General features: G+C 29.0%; 1 protein-coding gene across 1 annotated transcript; it reads right to left on the reverse strand.

Annotated features, from left to right (window-relative positions):
- Positions 1-7,373: 7,373 nt before the first annotated feature.
- Positions 7,374-9,991, reverse strand: LOC120085144 (protein RICE SALT SENSITIVE 3). The gene is made up of 7 exons (XM_039041021.2): positions 9,498-9,991; positions 9,363-9,413; positions 9,145-9,273; positions 8,884-8,989; positions 8,675-8,716; positions 8,526-8,582; positions 7,374-8,322 (listed from the first exon to the last, which is right to left on the reverse strand). Exons 1-7 carry the CDS (start codon positions 9,626-9,628, stop codon positions 7,582-7,584), a joined length of 1,257 nt encoding a protein of 418 aa, XP_038896949.1. The 5' UTR covers positions 9,629-9,991; the 3' UTR covers positions 7,374-7,581.
- Positions 9,992-22,585: the final 12,594 nt, after the last annotated feature.

The following is a 22,585-nucleotide window of genomic DNA, read 5'->3' on the forward strand; positions in this document are numbered from 1 at the left end:
TATGTCCCCAGCTATCTACCTAGTTTTATCCCTATAATGGGAGGCTTATTGAGTTGGCGATGTTGAGTCACTCTCACCTATGAGATGTTCATAGTTACCTCATGATTAAGATCGAGTCACCTAGGACATCGAATTGAAATAGTCAGTCTTATCAGTAAACAGCGTTATAAAGTAAAAGTGACTATTTCATGGTCTGGTCTTATGCAAACTCATTGCATAAGGCGCCTCCACTCGCATGTCTCCACATAAACAATTCAGGATCACATCATTTGTATCAAATACAAAATGGGTCGCATCCATAGTGTCTCCAGGTTAAGGTACCCAGCCTTATCCCTATACTATAGATAATTTTGACTATTACTCGAACTTGATCCACTTTTATGTCTCCACATAAAGTTCAAGTATCCATGTTATAGCCAAGGGTTCTTAGTTTATTGGATTTAGGATTTAAAAGGTGCAATTCACATATTCAATAACAATTTTACTGAATAACCTCAATACCAACTTTATTGTAAAATATAATATATTTAATGTTTACAAACCATGAGTTTTAGGACATACAAACCAATGGATTTTCTGTATGTCAAATATATATTGAAAACTATTAAAGAGATTTGATAGTTTGATGACGCTCCAGTAAGACTACCTTATGATACTAGTATGAGTCTTAAGAAAAATAAGGAAGATTAGTGTTTCTTGATCTGAATATGGAAAGATTATATGAAATGTTGTGTTTTTTATGAACTATACTAGACCTATTATTGCATATGTTGTGAGAAGCTTCAATAGATACACATATAATTCTGGTAAAGAACATTTGATTGCTCTTCATCATTTATTAAGGTACCTTAATGGTATAGTAGATTATTGTTTGCATTTTATTAAGGTACCATATTAGAAAGGTAGTGTATGCAAATTGGGTAACTTAGAATGATGAAGTAAGCTTTACCAGTGGATATGTGTTCTTATTGGGTAAAGGAATTACTTCATGGAAGTGTGAATTTATTGTTCTAGAATTAGTATGACATCAGTATGAATGACTTTGAAGCCTACTGGGAGATGTAACATTGGGGGGCATCAGTACTAGTCTCTTTTGTACTGTGATTCACAAGCAGCTATAGGAATTGTCAAGAATAATGTGTATAATGACAAAACACCTTAGACATGGAGTTGTGAAACATTTGTTGGAAGAAGGAATTATCTTTTTGAAGTTTGTGAGGTTTAAGAGGAACTCGGCGAATCCTCTAACCAAAGGTATAACAAGAAGAGTAATTTTAGAATTTTCAATAAGTATGGGACTTAAACCTGAAGGAACTCTTTTTCCAAAGAACCTATGAGCGGAAGTGGATCGCCCAAATCCCATTTCGATTGAACACATACATTTACAGTCATACAAGAACAAATTATGCATAAAACTTAAATTACAACATGCTTTTGAAATAAAAACAAAGTTTAGAGAATAAACCTTTGAAGAATCGTTCTTCAAGATAATCCCTCGATCGTACTCGTTCACGAACGCATCGATCTAGAGGAGAACAAGAGAGGTCAACTGGAGTGGAAGCCAAACGACGAGCCTTTTTTTTTAGGATACCCAGGAACAACTCCTATGTCAATTAAGGATCAAATGTTGGAACCTCATCACGAACTCCTCGAACAGAACAAACAGCAACGCGATCTTCGAACCAAAAGGGATAGTGGACTCTACCACTTAGTGACCTTGGTATTCTTAGTATGAGAATTCATAAGTGGTGGGCTCTGGCTAATTTTGGTTAGAGAGAAAGTTTGGAGTTTGAAGAGGAAGACGATCGAGTAGAAGCAAGGTTGTTGTGTAGACAAATAAGTCTATCGTATAGACTATCTTACTCTGTTTAGTCTCTCAAGAATCGTGTAGTAGTTTACAAAAAATGTGTAACATTCTTCTATGGAATAATAAAACTTATATTCAGTTATCCCACTTTTGCCATAAAACCAAATAACTACCCACTAAGGGTGGTTAGAGAGAAAAATCGTTAATTATCAAATAATTAATAAATTATAAATAAATATGATAACTAACTTATCATATTATATTTATAACATATAGTTTTAATATTGCATCATATACAATATATAAATCATAGTTCTTTTTATCTATTTTATGGCATTTAATATAAATCATATTTATATTAAATTTAATAACTATGAATCTTATTTATAAAAAATATTTTTGAATCATATTCAAATATTTATTCCTCCAATTTAACAATAATGTATTAAATACATTATATCAATTATACCATATATAATTGAAATCTCTTATTAATTTGAACATTTCAAATTAACCCAAAAACTGATTCTCAATTTAAATCCATTTAGCTACCAATGGGACCTTATGGACCTATAGCTTGAAGGTCCAACAGTACATGAATAACTGATTAAACTCTATAATCACATTATCCACCATCCGTTAACTGTCGAGCACTCTACTAAAGACTGACAGCTGCACTCTTCGCATTATAGATATATTTTTGTGTCCATTGGATATAACCAATCAACATTACGATGACCCTTCACAAATCGCTCGTAATTATAGCTGAACCAAATTACCGTTTTCCCCTGTAGTTACATCTAACTCTTTAAGTACCACGGATCCCTCTAATGAACAATAGAACATAATTCCACTATGACTAAACCCCTCTTGGGCCAATAGAGGGTGTGGCGCCACATTGTTCAAGACCGGAATCAGTCCTTAAGGGAGCAATTTATCTACTTTCTTCTGCTTTAGGGAATGAGTGAATTCCATCTTGTGTAGCTAAGTTCCCAGCTCCCCAATCAGACGAATCCCCAAAATGGTAGGCTTGTTGAGTCAACGATCTGGCCACTCTCACCCATACAAATCAAAAGACAGTCCACATAGGCAGGAGTTCACAACTCACTCAGGATTAAGGTCATGTTACCCATGGTCATCCTAGTGAAATGAAAGTCTCTATTATGAACAGCGTTATATAACGAGACTAAACATTTCGTGGTCTGGTCTTATACAAATTCGTTTATATAGAATATCCCCACTAACATGTCTAATATATGAATGATCAGAATTAAATCATTTGTAGCACATTTGTAACACCTAAAAAGCGGGTCATACTTGTAGTATCACCAGGATAAGATATCCAGCCTTATCCATATACTACAGACCATTTAGGTTATCACTTAAACATGATCCACTTGTATGTCTCCACATATATGTTTAAGTTACAACAATAACCGTAGATCTTAGTTTATTGTTTGTGGTTAATGCAACTAAAATATCATATATTTCATAGACAAAATGAATAAACATCAAATATTATTAATCACTAAAATGTTTGTTCATACAAGGTTTACAAACTACAGGATCCTACAAGATTTAGGGCATCAACCCCAACAAAACCCTTATACTGGTCCATAGCCCTTTATCTGGGTGGTCTATTATGATAGACTTGATGGTCCTTAGCCCTTTATTTGGGTGGTCCTAGTACAGACTTAATGGATAGAACTAAAACCTTTCAACTCCATAGTTCTTTCTTTAGGTCGTCTTTGTATGGTCTTGATGAATAGTTGTAAAATCTTCATAGCTCGATTTTTTGGTGGTCTATTGTGATAGACCTGATAAAGCAATTAATGTGATTGTGAAGGTGTGGGCGCCTTCTATGAAAAAGTTTAAGGGTCTTTTTCTAGAGCTTTCAAGTTGACTCGAGGTTCTATGTGCATGGCCTTAAATAGCATGCTTTTATCGTGGAATCAATGAAAAATTAAGAAGTAAAACATGTTGCAGTGGTCTCAACCATAGGTATTGAAAGTTCAAGAGGTAACTCACTCTCTCTAACAAGGTTGTTGCCTCATTTCACTATGCATCGATTCAAATCATCAAGATATTGATGTTTAAGTTTGGTTTCCTAACTTTGCTTGGAAAACAAGTTTTAAAAAAATAAAACAAAAATAAAATATTGTTTTATTTGCTATAACAGTCATTCATGGTGAATTGTTGGGAATGACTGGCATAACAAAAGAAAAAACACGAATTAATTGTTGGTGATTAATTTCAAGAATAATTTTAATTAATTCTAAAACCGTTTTTTAAATTAATTTCAAAAGGATTTTTTGTTTTAGAAACCAATCTTACCTTTCTTTTAAATAGCTCAAAGATTTGAAAAGAAGATATAGAGTAATTTTTACCTTTTCTATTCGTATGTTTTTTCTATAGATCTATTGTTTTCTAAGCATAATTCACATTGATTTCAATTTTTTAGCAAGTACATGCCTGAAATTGGAAGTTGTGTTAATATTGGGGAGCAACCGATACAACGATTAGCACCAAGGTGGTGTCATAATTGCTTTCAAGACAATGGTTCTTCAACGGCGTAATAACTTTTCAACATCTATTTCTAACACAAATTTGTAAGCTTAGATTTTAGTTTCCATCAAGGGAAAATCTCAAATAATCTTTAAAAAAGAATATTTTAGAAATGTTTATATCAAATTAAGTATTTAATCAAAGGGTAATTTGAATTAGATAAATTAAATTTAAGATAATTACTATTTCATTTTTAAAATTCCTTAACTTTTTTTAGTTGGAGTAATAAAAAAATTTCAAGTATAAAAAAAATAATAAGTATATTAAATTTTTAAAAAATAGAATAAAAAAATAAAAAGAGCATTCTAATTCTTGTGACATATTATTTAATTAATGTATTTTAAAATTAATTAAAAATATAAAAGGTCATTATATTAATCATCCAAAATTTCTTTTTTGTAGCAAATGAAAGTATACACCGAATTTGTAATTACGATTCAACTTATCCCTTAAATAGATAAGTAAACAACATCATAAGAAATCATTCTATTCATTCATTTTTATTACCAATGTACCTAATTTCCATTACATTCTTAATTGTCAAGAAGTTTGGGCCATAATTACCAAATCAACCTCACCCAAAAAAAATTTAATATTACTATCAATGAAGTCTTTTGGGATAATGGGTTAGTTATTATAATTTTAGGTTATTATAGTTAGGTTATGATAGTTTGCATATGGGATGTAGATTATTTTAGTTTTGGTTATAATAGTATGTGTTTGAGGTATAAACTATTTTAATTTAAAAAGGAAATAGTAAACATTATAACAAATAATAAAAAAGTGATAAATATAAAATAGTAAAAACTGTAGTAAATACTATAGTATATGAAGTTTTGAAATAATGTTGGCGATAGCTAATTGAAAGTTTTAAAATAGTTTTTAGTATGGCAAGAGGTGGTTATTATATTTTGATGACAGTCATTGTCTCAAACTCCGTTTGAAACTTAAAAAGTAAAATTTTAAAAATTAAAAATTAAAAAACAAAAAACTTTATCCTTGAACTTGTAGGAGAAGCTTCTATGAGAGAGGGCTATTAGTAGAGTAGTAGCTAGGTTTAGGACCATAATTTATTTATTTTTTTTTTCTTTTTTTAATTACAAGGACAGAACATCTAGAGAATAGCTTATAAGGACAAGAACACACTAGAGCTATGAAACCTCATCATCTCCCTATCCTTTTTTTTCATCTTTATACAAAGAACCAAATTTCTTGGGAGCAAAATAAAAAATTCAAAATATCTTTTCAGTCTTTGCTTTACTTTTTCAACTCTGTCTATATAAAATTATAATTTTTTTTCCTATTAACTGCCTAAAAATAAAACCTAATGATTTTGTCATTCAAGGTGAAGCAGTCTTTGAAATATATATAAGATCAAATTAAGGTTCATAAGAGAAAAAAAGATATATTTTTTCTTTTACCATCTTAGGCTATCTATATATTTATTGTTTATTCTAAAGTTTTCATTTTATTGAATTGAGTGTTCATGTGGATAAGTGGTGGTTGAATTACAAGTTTAGTTATATCAAATAGTTTTTTAAATTTTAAAATGTCTAATAATTTTTTAAATTTTCACTTTTATATCACGTCAACTCTATAAAGTTTCTACTAACTTTTTAAGGTCTCATTCGATAACCATTTCGTTTTTTTTCTCTTTATTTTTGAAAATTAAGTTTATTCCCTCCTCATTTTTTACAATGATTTACATATTTCTTATGTATAATGGTTAAATTCTTAGTCAAATTTAAAAACAAAGCCAGATTTTAAAAACTAAAAAAATAGCTTTTAAAAACTGGCTTTGTTTTTTACACCATTGATAAAAAGTAGATTAAAAAAATGAAGGTAGAAGTAGTATTGATAGGTTTAATTTTCAAAAACCAAAAACAAAAAACGAAATGGTTACCAAACATGACCTAAACTTTTGATTTTGTATCTAATAAATTCACAAGTTTTAATTTTGTGTCTAATATATTATTGACATATTTGACTTCTTATAAAATTCACAAATCTAGTAGCCGTAAAATTGAAAGTTTAATATCCTATTAGATATAAAATTGAATTTTTATATCTAATTGATTCGTTAGTTTAAATAAATGTTGAATGTGCCAAAGATTTTGTAACATATCTGATGGACACCGAATTGAAATTTGAGTTATTACCTATATAACATTTTTTAAGTTAGGACTTTTGACTTTTTAAGATCATTTTTAAAATTTTAGATTTTAATGATCTATTAGAGAAATATGGAGATTGAAATTCTATGGTTGTTTATCTCTTTGTGTTTGCTATAGGCTATAGGTAACTGATCCATTTTTATCTTTCCACCAAAATTTGATAAGATACCTAAAAGGTGTTTTATTATAAGGTGGAAAAGAAAAATAGACCTATTTTTTCTTTTTTTTGCTAAATGAGGACCAAAAATTGTTGTCAAATCAAATGAAATCTAATGTTTTGGAAAATTGGCCCCAAAAAAAGGTATTTTTCAAAAGCAGAAAAAATAATTAAAAATCAGGCAAATTTTTAAAATCAGAACTAATTATTGTCATAAGAGATTTACTTCCGAATAAAATTATTATCTATCTAACTTTTCGAAATTTAATGTATATGGACTATATTTTATTTAGCTATGCTTAATTGAAAAGACAAGTTTGACATAAAAGTTCGATAAAAAATTGGAGACATGTTCCTTCTTATATGCTATAGCTTTGACCAAGTGAAACTTTGAAGAGAGGCAACCACTTTTATTTTCCCTATAATTTTATTTTCTAAATTAGAAAAATATTCCAATTTTACCATCTTAAAACTTCGATTGAATTATACTCATACCAACAAGAGAAACATATGTATCGACAAATATAATCTTAAATTATACTAAGTCAAATTTATCCCATTTGGGGGTAACTTAGAAATATGCAATATCAAAACCCCATTTGACAAATTTAAAAGTGATTGTGCTAGAGAAACTTTTTTTTTTTTTTCTTCCTATTATACTAGTGAGGAATTGTGAGAAAGACATGTATATAGATGGAACTACAAAGAAAAGAACATTCAAGTTCATGAAGAAACTAACTGAAATTGAAAAGCAATAGCAGGAACAACTGGACAGAATGAGGTGCGGCAGATAATAAAAGGAAACCATAAAGCTTTGCCTAAATACAAACTTATAACTCTTATGTTTCTACTAAACTAGCAGCCCTTTTCTCCCCTCTTCATTCCAAGTATGTCTCCATCACATCCGAGTACATGCCCGCCTGCTCTGAGTTTCGATATTCGACTGCTTGATGTGGATGATGGTCGAGTGAAGTCGAAGATGACGACGAAGCCATTCTTGCAGGCAAGGTAAAGCTTCTCTTGAACTTATTTTCCATCTTCCTAGCACTCTCAGATTGGCTGTCTAGGCTCAAGAACTCGTTCGAGTTACCTCCATTCATGTTGTGCATAGCTGCAGGATCTGAGTTTGGATTTGCATTCTTCGGTTCGAGGATTAGAGGGAGGTGAGTTTGATCGGGTTTGGTTCCTAAGCTCTCTGGGTTGAACAAAAGCTTGGCATCATCGGCACGTCCTGTTAGGGCATTGAACAAAGACAACCCATTAGGCCATTTGATATCATTCTCATGATCCCCCATCACGTCTTCCATTCGAGCTTCAGACGAATGTGGCATCAGAAACATGTGTGTCTCGTCTTTTGATTGTGGGAAACCGAGCCTATTGGAGGTGTGGAAATTGGGTGAAGGAAGCAGAGAAGTTGGAGCAGATGGAATTGGCCTTTGTGCCCAATTAAGGAGGTTGGGAGGAGGGTGGATAGGAATGGCAGATTGTTTTGAAGCCATTGGGGAAGAGGATGAGTTTCTATTTGAAGAAAAGAGTTGAGTCAAATAAAAACCAGATTGATACCCAAGAGATTCAAAAGTATGCCTCATTCTCAGCACAAAATGCAGATCTTCTGGTATCTGAATACAAATATAAACAAATATCCTCAGCAGCATTCACATCAATTTCCTTGAGGATTGCCATTAACTCATATCTAATATATTCTCAACTCTCTCAAACGTGTGTGACAGAATGCACAAATACTAATACGATGGTCAACCGTTTCAGAAACAGCAACCAAAAAATAAAAGCTACGGGAGAAAATAAGGGAAAAAGAACTAACAATTTTGCAAGAACCAAGTTGAAGGAGGCCATGTCCAGCTTGAATAACAGCAATGGTCTGATCCAAAACAAGGGAGTTTTTCAGAGGAATAAGCAAAATGGGAAAGATAGAGCAGATAAAAACACCATTAAGATTGGCCAAGAACTCACCTGAATTCCTGAATCAAACTGATCAGTCCACTCAGGAGGAAGCTGCATGTTAGCAATCAAAGAAAAAGAAAGACAAACCCATCAAACTTCTGACATCAATGGTGAATAACAAATCAAAATCAATGCAAAAACTCAAAACAAAATAGTTGGATTATCAAAAAATTTCAGAAGTAGCTTTGTTTTTTCTCTTTTTTTTTTCATTTCCATACAGCATCAAATGAACTTTGCCAGTAATTTGAAATGTTTGGCTCGCATTCTGTAGGTTCTTTGAAAACCCATTTATGGCACTTATCTGATGCAACTTTCCCCATCAGCCTGTCCGAATCAATCCAATCACAAAAACAAAACATGAGCACAAAAAGCCTAAAGAAGAATCCTATAGAGAGAGTGAAAAGAAAAGAAAAAACAAACAAACAAAAAAATGGAAAATCCACAACAACAAAACAAACAAACACCTACCCAGTACCCACCCTTCTCCATAATTATATAACTGAATCGACATCTTGCTGAAGGCTTTTCTAACAGGATCATCCCCATCAATCTCCTCCAAGCACTCTGAAACTCTCCCTCGGCAAAACCCATCTTCCCACATTAACATCCTTCACAAAATCCAGTGTAACAAGCAATCATGAATAATCCCACAATTTCAACATAAATACACAAAAGGGTTTGATTATTTAGTACTTACAAGCTGCCATTGTCATCCCCAACTTTGCATCCATTTCCTCCCCTGACTCTTCTATTGAAAATGGAAGAGACCCATTACAGAAAAATGGCTCAAGAACGAAATAGAAAGGAAAAAAAGAGAGAGAAAGGAACATACGGACGAGGGCGAATGGTCCAGAAAACAGAGTAAGTCCAGTCTGAATTGAGACAGACGCTTCTGAGGGCCTCATGAAGGGCCATCATCCCTACAGCTTCTTTGCTCCTGTCTGATGCTCCTGAGCCCACCATTTCTGTCTCTCTGTCTCTCCCTCACACACACACTATGGCCCTTTCTTTTCTCTTTTTTTAAGCTTTCTTTCTCTTACAAATTACACTCTACAAGACCCCTCTGGAAAACACTCTGAATGAAACTAAGCTATGTTGGGTTTATGGGCTGAGAGATTTCCCAGTTTTTGTTTTTTCCCACCACACAAGAAACTAGTAGAATACTTCTTCATCATCCATTGATTTGAACTAGTAAGTGTTCTTCTTCCTACTCTGCTCTGCTATTGTTTGTCCCAAATAAGCAGGTTTTGTAATGTTTAGCAGACAGAGACTGATGAGGTGAAAGAAAATAAAAGGGAAGGGGGAGAGAGAGAGAGAAGTAGAGAAGGAAAGGAAAAGGGGGTTTGGCTTGGTCTTTGTATGATTGTAACTAAACTATGCAAAATAGTAGTGGGACAGCTTTTTCCTCTTTTGAAGCCCCCTCCTCTCTCCCTCAAAACCATTACAGAGATTGTTGTGATTGTGATGAGAGAGGAGTGGAAATTTTGCTTTGTTCTTTGTGGAAATAACCCCCCAAAAAAATCAATTTTTACACCAAAATTTGTCAAAAACTGTAATTTTACCCTCAACTTGACATCAAAGTTGCAATTTTTCGATGAGTATTGAAATTTCTTTTTACGTATAGGTTATAAAGTAAAATTCAACCTTTTAACTTTAAAAAATAATAATATAAATACTCAACTATACTCAAATGTACTCTCAAATAATTTTTTTTGGTTGATATTTGCAGATTTTCGCATGGTTATTCAATGCATTGATCACATTTTGTTTTGTGTCAAATTTTATTTTATTAATATTAGTGGTCTATGCAAGTTGTTTGTTTTCTTTTTCTTTTTTTTCTTTTTCTCTTTTATTAATTGGTAGGTGAAATTAGATGGTAAAACTTTCTAACCCTTAAAAGGACATTTGGGACAAGTGGTTGGTTATTATAGGTTTGTGTTTGGAGTATAGATCATTTTAGTTTATGTTATAATAGTATGTGTTTGATGTGTAAATTATTTTAGTTCGAGAAGAAAATAATAAACACTGTAGCAAAAACTAACAAAATTGATAAATGTAAAATAGTAAATATTGCAGTAAATGAGAGTTTTGAAATAGTATTGACTATAGTTAATTGAGGTTTTGAAATAGAATTTACTGTAACAGGATGTGGTTATTATAGTATTGGAATAATCATTGTTTCAAACGGCGAATATTTGAGGCAAGGAATTAGTTATTATAGTCGTAAGTTATTATAATTGGGTTATAATAGTTTGTGTTTAGGGTGTAGATTATTTTATTTTGGGTCATAATAGTATGTATTTGATGTGTAAATTATTTTAGTTTGAGAATAAAATAGTAAATGTTGTATCAAAGAATGAAAAAAATAATGAAGGTAAAATAGTAAATACTGAAACAGATAAGGATTTTGAAATAGTATTGACTATAATTAATTAGTGAATACAAAATAGTATTTACTCTAATTGATGTTCGTTTTCCTTCGGTTTATTTCCCCTTTTGGTAACATTTGGGTATTTCCCTTTTTTTTTTTTTTCCCTACTTTCAAAACCTTGTCTCTTTTTTTAAGAATCCCACTTTGGCTACAAGGATGAAAGTACATGTAGGCTACAAAATTGTTGGGTGGTTTTTTGAATAGTGCTTTGTCTTGGATTATTTTTAAGAGTAACTCACTCATTATTTAAAGAAAATAATAATACTATTATTTCTTGTACTATTATTAATTTACAAGAAAGTTTGTTGACCAATCAAAGAATCGCCATATACTCTATAGTAAGATAGCAACCAACTAAGAAAATAAGAAAAAAAGAAATAAGCATAGTTATTTCTTATAATAACAATGAGCTAAATTGTGTCACTGAATTTGAAATCCACAAAATATGAAAAAAAAAAATTAAACGTTATAAGACTTGGCAATAGCATCAAAAATATTAACTGATCATGCGAAAAAACATATATTTAGACTTTATATGTCTACGATTCTTCCCTTCTAAAATCAAAGAAAAATCAAATGTTTTATTATGTGCTTTTTGAACCACGTCATTGAAAGGAAGACGGTTATTTTAAATGAATCGAAGGAAAAACAATAAGTATTGTGTTTTGATGAATGGGTTGTTACCATTTTTATAATATGATGAAGATGGGGAAGAAAGTGAAGAAGATTAGTAGTAATGGGTAAGTATTAATTTTGTCTGAAATATTTGGAAGTGCATGATCACTCAATATTCTTATTGAAAATGAGCAGAAAATGGTATGGAATTGGAAGATTCAGTACAAAAGTTGTTTTTGCCTGCTTTATTTAGCTTCAAGCAAGTAATGCCTCAACCAAAACTGTACCTCAAAGTAGAACCTTGCAAGAAAGTAGCCCTATTCTTTTGCCACTTGAGTGAAATATTATAAGCTATCCTCCTTTCCTTTTTCTTTTTTCTTTTTTTTTTTTTCAACTTTTACTTACAACTTGGAACCAAATAGAAATTACAATAATTATAATAATAAAACATTATTCTTGTATATCTTACACATCTTTTCTCAATTTTACTTTAAATGAGTAGTTTAACTTAGTCCTACTTTTATTATTAGAATGTTTTGAATCTGTCATCTTATGTTCCGAATGACTAAGCATGGGATCTCAATATAAATTCTATTCTCTAACCCTAATTTGAAATCTGATATTTTTTCCTCTAATAATAAATCTGCTCTCTCGATCTACTCGTTGACATTGACGTAGCTAGTACAATATTAATGAATTACGTAAATCTTTATGTCGATCTTCTATTGTTTATGGTTTTTTTTTTTTTATGGTCGATTTTATATGACTTGTTACATTTATCTAAGGGTATATATATAAATACAAAAGCACAAATAGAAACTAGAAGATTTCAAAATTTAGATAAGAATAACAAAATCAACTCAACTTTGTTATTAGACAGTCTACATAGCTAATCAAATTTAATGTTGTCGCTTTCTTTTTAGAGTAATTACAAATCACACCCTACTTATTTACCATTCAGACTTCAGATAGTTTACATATTTACAAATATACCCTTTAATTTCATTGATTACTAGAAGTAGAAATCAATAGCATTGTTTAACTATACAAAAGGTAGTAGAGTGGGGTTGTATTTAATATTTTATATGCATGATTAATACTCCTTTAATTTTTCTCTAGTTTAAGATTTAAATCTCTAATCTTTCTAATATAGTGAATTATGTTTATATTGATATTAATAATATTTTTATTAATAGATTTGAAAAGCTAACACAAAAATTTAACTAAAAGAATGTGATGTCTCTTATCTTAATAATAAAATATTTAATTTTGATAAAGTTTAAAGATATACGGTGATGGATTTTTAGGTATATATTTATATTATATAAGTAAATGACAAGTTTGATATATATAATCTTCAATATCCCAATAAAAACATTAATATTATATTTCACATGCCAACATAGAATTAAAATTTTCAACCATAATTTTTTAAGGCTCCGTTTGATAATCATTTGATTTTTTGTTTTCTTAAAAAATTAAACTTATTTCATCTACATTTCTTAAGAAAAAATTGCATATTTCTTAAGTACAGTTGTTGAATTGTTAGCCAAATTCTAAAAACAAAAACAACTTTTTGATTTTTTTTTTTTTTTTTAGTTTTCAAATTATGACTTGGTTTTTTAGACCATTGGTGGAAATAGATAACAAACGAAGAAACTGAGGGGTGGAACTAATGTCCATAGGCTTGATTTTCAAAAACAAAAATAAAAAATCAAATGGTTACTAAATGAAGCCTAAATGTTTGAATTTCAATACTATAAAACGTGTCCTTCAATTTTAATATTACAGAACATAGTCTAAATACATAAATCTTCATTTTAAATACAACATACATATATATAAATTAAATTAATAAATAAGAAAATAAACCGACGACAGAAATGTGTAGATAATATAATATTTATTTGAGGAGAAAATTCTCTTTGAGCAATCTTATATTCCACATGTGTAAATGGAGATTTTTCATCCTGTCTTGGGCGAGTCCCAGGCAAGAATAAATAAAAGCACGTTGGACTAGAAAATATTATCTCGTGATAAAAAATATCGTAAAAATGGCACAAATTTAAGAATTAATTCGCACATTCGTTGAAGTAAATTAGCAATATCAAAGAGTCAATTAGCATATGAGATGTGTTAGCGACCGTGAGGTTCATGATTCGAATCCCGTTGCATTCAAAAAAGGAAAAAAAAAAAAACCAATATAAAAACAATATATTTGTGATACACTTTATACTAGTATATCGACCATATATTTTATTAGTATATATATAGTATTTCAATTACAGTGCTATACTAATGATACGCAAGAGAAAAAATAATGGTCATATCTATAATTTATTTTTATCGTGTGTTAATTAATAATCTTGTCAATTTAGTATTAAAAAATAATTTTGCAAATTTAACCAATTTCATTGCTAAGTAAATTTAGTTAGAATAGTCTATCAATGATAGAATAAAAAAGTAAAGAAAAATTTTTAGAAATAGAAAAATTCCAAAAATATTTACACTTTATAGCAAAAAGTCTAAAAGTATTTTGTACTATTAGAGCTTTTTGCTATAAAATGTAAATATTTTCAAATATTTTTTATATTTAAAAATGTCCCATAAATAAATAATAACATTTTATTATATTCGTAAATATTACTACCAGTGAATTTTCAGAAAATGTTGATAACTTTTGAATGAAATATCCAACATTTATTATGAGTCAACTTGATATATAACATATACGTAGTAGTACGCACAACCATATTCCCTTTGCTTTTTTGCTTTGTTCTTTCTTTGACAATTTGTATCTTAAGAGTATTTAACCTTTGAAGTTAATAGTACAAGTATTTTGTCAGTTGAATATTGTTTATTTTGGTACCATGATTTATTTGTTATATTATAAATTTATCTTTATAAATATTAATAGATCTTATATCAATGTCATTAGATTCTATTCTATTTTCAAAAAGCGCGTTAACGTTGCACAAAATAAGTGAGAGAGTATAGAAAAAAAAAAAACCATACTCTCGAAATATGGGAAAAATTTTGGTTGGTTATAGAAATACATGAAAATCTCTCTCAAGGACAAGATAGAGAGTGGAAATTGTTTAAGAGAGGAAAATTAATCTAATGAATTATAAGTTTATGATTTAATTTATATGAATTTGTATTATCAATCTCCACTTTTGATTTGAGATTTTGTAAAAAAAAATGTTCAAAGAAATGTTTAAAGGGAGGGAAATTAATTCCAATTCCCAATCAAAGCAACCAAACACCGCCTCAAGAGATTAATTATTTATTTTTATTTATTTGTCTTTCTTTTTTGTTTAATAATTATTTATAATACAAACCCGAAAAAATAAAGAAAAAAAGGGATTTGGCACACAGAATCTTTGCAGTCAAAAGGCAAGGAGGGTGGGATTCTCAAATTCTGAATTCCTACATTTTCTTAGAGATTATTAATTTATTATCATATTTTTATTATGTCAATTTTTTCTTTTTCTTTTTTCTTTTTAATCTTATAACTTGTACGAACTCACAGGGGTAATTATGTCATATTTGTACGGCTTTTATTCATTCAAGTACTCCACACTTCCTCCACTCTCCCGCCTCCTTTCTCATCATTGATATGTGAAAACCCAACTCTACCCTTTTTAGTTAAAATATGTAGAATTTGGTTGCGTTACTTTATTAATGTTTTAAGATAAGATTGACATTTTTTTTTTGAAAAACTTGGTAATGTATAAAGCAGGTTCAATTATTAAAAAAAAATCTCCTTTGAAAGTTTATGATAAATCTATTTAGTTTCTCAATTTTATTGAATAAACTTCTTTTGGACTTCCGACATTGAATCTAACAAGTCATTATCCTCAACTTCGATGATTTATACTTTTTATGACATGATTACTATATTAATTTTAGTAATTATATGATGTGACATGACGATTAAAGGATGCTAATTGGACTAATGAAGCGTGTTAACAAATTAAAAGACATTTTCTATGTAAAAAAAAAAAAAAGTTGTATTCACTTCAAATTATACTTTATCAAAAGCAATGATGAACATATTTACCAAACTAATTATTTATGAAAATGCCCCAACGTCTTGCATGTCAAAAGGTTTTCACTTGATATAACGAAGGATGAGATTCCCCAATGTCAAATCATGTCCTATTAAAAATAAAAAGAAATTGTAACTTCACTCAATATCCTCAAATTTATTCTACTTTAATCAATCAATCATTGCATGTATTTTTTCACATATCAAAAAATCACGATTTATCAATTAAATCACTATTGTTTTTTTTATAGCAATCTTGATGTAATTATATGAAATGATAATCTTAAAGATACAGATTGTTTTGGAGTCTCATTACAATAATTGAATTGGGGACTAAGATAAATATGATTAAGCAAATAAAGTTTTCATTCATTTCCCAAATCCAAAGCTTTGATTTGTGAAATCATAAGCTAAATCAGAATGATAGGATAACTTTATACCCATTTTTTTTTTCAAAAAAAGGTGGGGGTAATACGGTAATTTTGCTCCAAGGTGGAGAGGATTGGGGGTGCGCTTATCAAAAAGAAAAGTGGGTAAAGTTGGCAGAAAACACATTAGGGGTAAATTATTACTGAAAAACCTTAATTAATTAATTAATTAATTAAAAATGGTTGGGGAAAAAACGAATCACGTGCGCACGTGCCGTGGCAGTGAGTCGGTGCATCGTTTGTAATAAAGAAAAATTGAAGCGCACGAATTGCGGGGCAATGCATCCGCTACTTACGATCACTCGCTCCCTTCAAAGCCACAATCCACGCGCCCCCACCTAGTCCATTGCTTACTTTTATTATATATTAAAATAAAAATATCAACAAAATATCACTTGTGTAGATATAATATTTATTACAAACCAAGCTTAGCTCAACAAAACATCGGAGCATGCAATAATTATTCAACTCTTAAATATTCATTTTTTTTTATTTAAAGTAGAAGGTTGAAGCTTTAATTTCTTAGATCAAAGTATATGTCAATATCATTCAATTAAGTTCACTTTCATAAATACATACATAATTATTATACTCAACAAAAAAATGTGAATATAATAAGCAGTAAGCATGTAATATGCAGTATGATGTATGAGCATTTGAAATTGTGTCTAACATAACTTGAACTTTGAGATATATTTGATAGATATTTATACTTTTATTTTCATGTCTAATAGATTCTCAAACATTAAAAAGTGACTTATAAGCTTTTCAATGAAAGGTCTAACAGATGAATGGCTTAATAAACACAAAATTGAAGGTTGAGGTCTCGTTTGGTAACCATTTGTTTTTTTATTCTTGTTTTCGGAAATTAAGTCTATTTCATCCACATTTCTTACAATGATTTTGCATATTTCTTAAGTACAATTGATGAATTATTAACCAAATTTTAAAAACAATACAACTTTTTGAAAGCTACTTTTTTTAATTATCAAAACTTGGTTTGGTTTTTTAAACCATTAGTGAAAATAGATAACAAATAAAAAAATTTGGAGGTGAAAATAGTGTCCATAGGCTTAATTTTTAAAACAAAATGTATATCAAACGGAGCCTAAATAAATTATTAAATACTTTTAAAAACTCAATTACCTTTTTAGATACAAGATCGGAAGTTTAGAAACTACTTATCAATTAAATCAACCGAACCTTTTTCCAAACAAAAAAAAAATCATCATCACTTATGGTTAGATTGTAAACTTTGAATATGTGACTCTCGTCTGTATCTCTTCAGTTATCTTTACTATTCTAATTCACATGCTTTCTTCTTACAATTCCTCTTGGTTAGGAGGAACTCTTCCTTGAGGTTATTTTGGACCATTTCATTCTTTGAGATATTTTCTTATGAGTTGCTTTGTCGGGATTATAACTTGTTATGTTGTTTTTCTCAATATGACTATTATTCTATGTCTTAGCTTCTTTTATAATATATACATCTTGAGGAAAGAAATGTAAAAACTTTTACATGTTGGATGAGTTAAGACATTGTATTCTCAATTAAGAGTTCAAACTTTCACCCATCCACTTTGCTGAGCTAAGAAAACTTGAGTAGCTAATTCAAACATGGCCCTGTAGCAATTGGAATATTATACTTTTGATTAAATATCATACATTCAAACTATGACCACACGTTCTCATAGGAGGGAGAGAGAGAGAAAAAAAAAATCAAAAAGAAAAAAAACGACAAAACAAAAACAAAAACAAAAGTGAAACAAAAGATCTTGTGCTATACGAATTGGTCTGTCCCTCTCATTTCCTTCCGCGCGTGGGGGTTGGAAATGACAAATTACTTTAATATTTTTATATAATAATAATAGATCTTAAGCTCTGGGCTGAGCCTCCCGCATTGACCGGCCCATGGCCCACTTCATCTCAAGGGGAAAAAGGAGAAAAAAAACCAAAAAAAAAAAAAAGGGGGACCGTATCTTTCGCGGGACCCACATCCGAATCTCCAAAATGAAACCCTTAATTAATTATTTTGACTAATCCTTAATTATAACGTTTACCCTTAAAATTATTATCATGACCAACCTTCAGCAGAGAATAATTATAATAAATTAAGTTTTATCGTATTTTTTAGCCTATTGTTCTTTTAAAGAAATTGTCAGTGTTCCTTTTTACTATTTTTTCATGGATGTGACTCTTTTTCTTTAAAAGAAAAAAAAAAATCTAAAATTGAATAGTTAGTAAACTTTAATTAGGAATCAGTTGATAATTTGCACAAAATTTATTGATTATGCACCTTAAATGGAACAAAAGATATCTAATCTGTTTTAAAAAAATGATAATATCGTTAGAAATCCAACTATATGAAATGGTAGTAACATGGAATTTTTTAATCCAATATTTTTAAGATATGTGAACTAAGCCTGATATATAACCATAATAATGTTTCCTTAGAGTTAACTTATAAAAGTATCTATTTCATTAAAAAAAAAATTATAGAAGTATTTATGAATTTTGTCCTTCGTTTAAAAAATATCTTTACTATTTTAAAAATTTCAATATTATTCTTGAACTTTTGTAAATATTTTAAAACTATCGTTAAAGTATAAATTTTGTTTTTAGAGTTTTAAACGAAAGAGGAACTTGAAATTGTGTGGTTGCATTGATCTAAAGTGATAGGTTGAATCATCGAACTATTTTAAGTCAGTTGTCATATCGTTCTTGGTTAGATTTTTGTTTGAAATTTTTTTTAAAAAAAAAATAAATGAAAGACAAAGTGATAAGTTTTTCTAATAATTCAATATTTATTTAATGTGAACAGTTATAATATCTAAAATTGAATATATTATAAATATTTAAAATCATATCGAGGAAAAATGGTATATAAGAAAATGCTAAAAAGATTATTCGAAAGGACTATCGATAGAATTGACTATATCATATGTACTTTATCCGGCTATACAATTTGTCGCCACTCTAACTTTTTTTTTTTTTTTTTAAAAAAAAAAGGGTCTGTGTTTATTTTGTCCTTCTCGTTGAAAATTAAATTTTAAAAAATATATATATATATATATATATATATAAAAACATGATGTCATTTCAATTGATTTTTTCAAAGGAAAAAAAATGCAAGAGAACAGAACCAGCTGTAAATTATTTAATTATAAAACAAAAAACGGGCTAGATTTTTTTAAAAAATAATATTATTTATATAGTCTAAAAGATACTCTGCGAAGATTTAGTGTACTGTTGAAATTAAATTTGAGATTTAAAGTAGTTTTAGAAATTATTTTCACAATCACTATGTTTGTTGCTTTCCTATGGGCTACGTGACACTGACATAAACATGCGAAAAAAGATCAATAATATGATTTCTCTTATCATACTCTCTCAATATATATTTTTTCTCTTTTTTTCTCATCAAATTTCTTTATTTTTATATTCCTTTTCACTATTAGTATTATTATTATTCACGGTAATGATCACAAATTTCGTAATAATTTTCTAATTTTGTTACGTATAACTTAAAGTTAAGACGTAAGTACATGGAAGGAAAGTTTCATATTAAAGTAAAAAATCCAAAATAGAGAATGATTCTTTTTTTTTTTGTAACTTTATTTATATTGGTGGGATTGGGTACAGAAACAAAATATTACATCTTTGATACCTATAGGAATTATGAATATATTTGTTAATTATAATTTAGATCAGTTTAAAATAATTTATAAGCCAACAATAACTTAGATCAACTGGCATCTATACGTACTGAATATTAAGAGACTTGTGGTTCTCTCCCGTGTGTACTAAAATAAAATTCATAAGGTTCTAAACTTTTTTAAAAAAAAATGTAAGTAACATACTTGTAATTTGACATTGAACTCCCGTAATATATAGTTTATAAACTTAGATGGCACTAGTAGAAACAAAATTTAAGTGGGAATGGATATGAATAGGAATCAAGTACACAAGAAAAAGACTAGACAATATACATAGAAAGATGGTTAGTCCTATTTTTGTCATTGTTCATTTGCTGATTTTTTTGTTCATAAACTTTCAAACAATTTATTTTGGTTCTTGATATTTTTAATTTTTGTTTAATTTGATCATTATATTTTCAAGTTTTTTTTATTGTATCCTAAAAATAATAATTTTTATTATTCTTATTTGCAAAATCATACTATAGATTAATCTATTCAACAAAATTTTCAATACAAAATCATGGCTATGATGCAAAAGCGAACATACCTCAATTGGTATACGAGTGCATTACTAACCATGGTTCGATTTTCTCTACTCCTAGTTCTACTAGAAAAAATAATGGTTGTGATCTAAGAAAAGAGTATACTGAGTATAATGGTTTCTGCTAAAATTGTGATAGAATAAAGTGAGATATCAAATAAGAAATTGAATGGATGAATAGATTTTTTTTTCTAAAAACATATATTTACATTAAAACCACCATCGCAAAAAGTACATACATATATTCAAATGAATAAAAATTAAAAATACAAAGACGTGGATGAGCGTTTTAAAAGTACATGGATCCAAATACACCCCTAGAAGTATGATTCTTTTGCCAATATGTTATTTGAGTTAATTATTATTTTTCATTTTTTTTCCTTGAAAATATGAATTAAATCTTATACATTAAAAAACTATTGCATAAAATTCCAAAAAATGATTGAAGTAAATGGTTGAAAATTTGGCCATAATAGGAAACTTGAATGATATAATGATGACTAATTGAATGGCATCGCCTGTTTTGTAGAGCTGCTTATGAACTGGCATCGAACGAGAGATTTGGATTAAGGAGTCAACCAACAATTAATTTAATTTATTAATTAAACGATAATTAATATTGATGATTACACTTGAATTTATTTTCCAAAAAAGATTATTATTGGTTGGGAGAGAGATGACGTGGCATTTCAAACAAAAGTAAATAGAGAAAAGGGTACAATAAAGAGTAAATAATTTAAATCTCATACCTCTTACAATGGGTTAAGTTTAACTTTTCAAGCGTTGAAAATAAGTCATTTCGGACAAAATTTGAGTATTTGACAATCACTCAAATAGCTATTGGAACTTTTTTAAAGTGTATTTTAAACATTTTTTTTTATCAAAAGAGTTTTTAAAATATATTTTTTGTCGGAAAAGACTTTTTCTTTAGTCAATCAAAACATGCTCTTAGTTGCTAACGCATGATGCAAGTTGAACTATGCTCGCTTTCGTGTATGTTTAATAGATAATAATGCAAGGGGCATATTTCAAATAAAGATAGATTTTGATTGGTAATTTGCAAATCTACGAAAGGAAAAAAAAAAAAACAAAAAATTAATGATTCAATATAATAGTTCTTAAATTAGATGGATTAAATAATTGAAATTAGCTTTTGATATTACTTTTATTTCAGGAGTTAGTGTTTTGTATTGCATGAATAAGACAACGCAAGATCGAGTATCCAATCCTTCTTTTTGATTCTTGGAGATTTCTAGTCTCTATCATATTATTAAGAATATAAATTTTTTATCGAGAAAAATACTCATTTCATGATGGAGGATGAAGCTTTGGAAAAAAAAAAAGAGAAGCATAATTTTTAATTAAATATTAACGAATTATTTGCAATTATTGAGAACAAGTAATAACTATTTATACTGAAACTAATAGCTATCTTCATTCATTAGAAATTGGACAAATAAGAAAATTTCTCATTGAGTTACGTACTTACGTAAAAATGAATAAACTTCAATCTCAAGAAGTAAAATCTTCCAAAAAACATTCACCAATGAAAAAAAAAAGTCTTTTTGAAAGAAATTATTCGAGAATGGTGAAACTTTTTCTACTTCCAAACCAAGTTTAAAAGAAAACTAGTAAAGTATACATCAATTTTAGAAACTTGGAATAATTTCATTCTTATTTTTTTCAAATAAGTTATTAAGAAAAAAAAATAAAAGAACCACAAATTTACCTCTTATGAATCTAAAATTTGAATATCGACTATCACATTTATGTAGATGTCTTTTAAGAAAATAAATAAAAAGAAATGTGGTTGATACAAATATGTTTGAATGTTTATTTAATCCAATGAAAAACATATGGACTAAATACTTTTCAATTTTTGGTGCTTCGAAACCCACACCATATGTATAAAAATTTACTTTAAGGAAAAAAAATGCATGATTTGAATGGAGACATTATAGACTAGTTGGGGCAACTTAGGTAAAATTGTATTTGAAATCAAATATATGAACAAATTTCCAATTTGTGTTGTATCTTTTGGTCAACCTTTGGCTTGTGGACACATGTTTAAACCCCAAATTTAAATTACTTTGTTTTGGTTTGACCATTTGTATGTTGGACAATTTCTCAATGTCACCTTTCCCTTTTTGTTTTAT

This window comes from Benincasa hispida, chromosome 9 (assembly GCF_027475165.1).
Source record: "Benincasa hispida cultivar pf3 chromosome 9, pf3_genome.v1.1, whole genome shotgun sequence".
In the NCBI taxonomy this organism is placed as follows: Eukaryota; Viridiplantae; Streptophyta; class Magnoliopsida; order Cucurbitales; family Cucurbitaceae; genus Benincasa; species Benincasa hispida.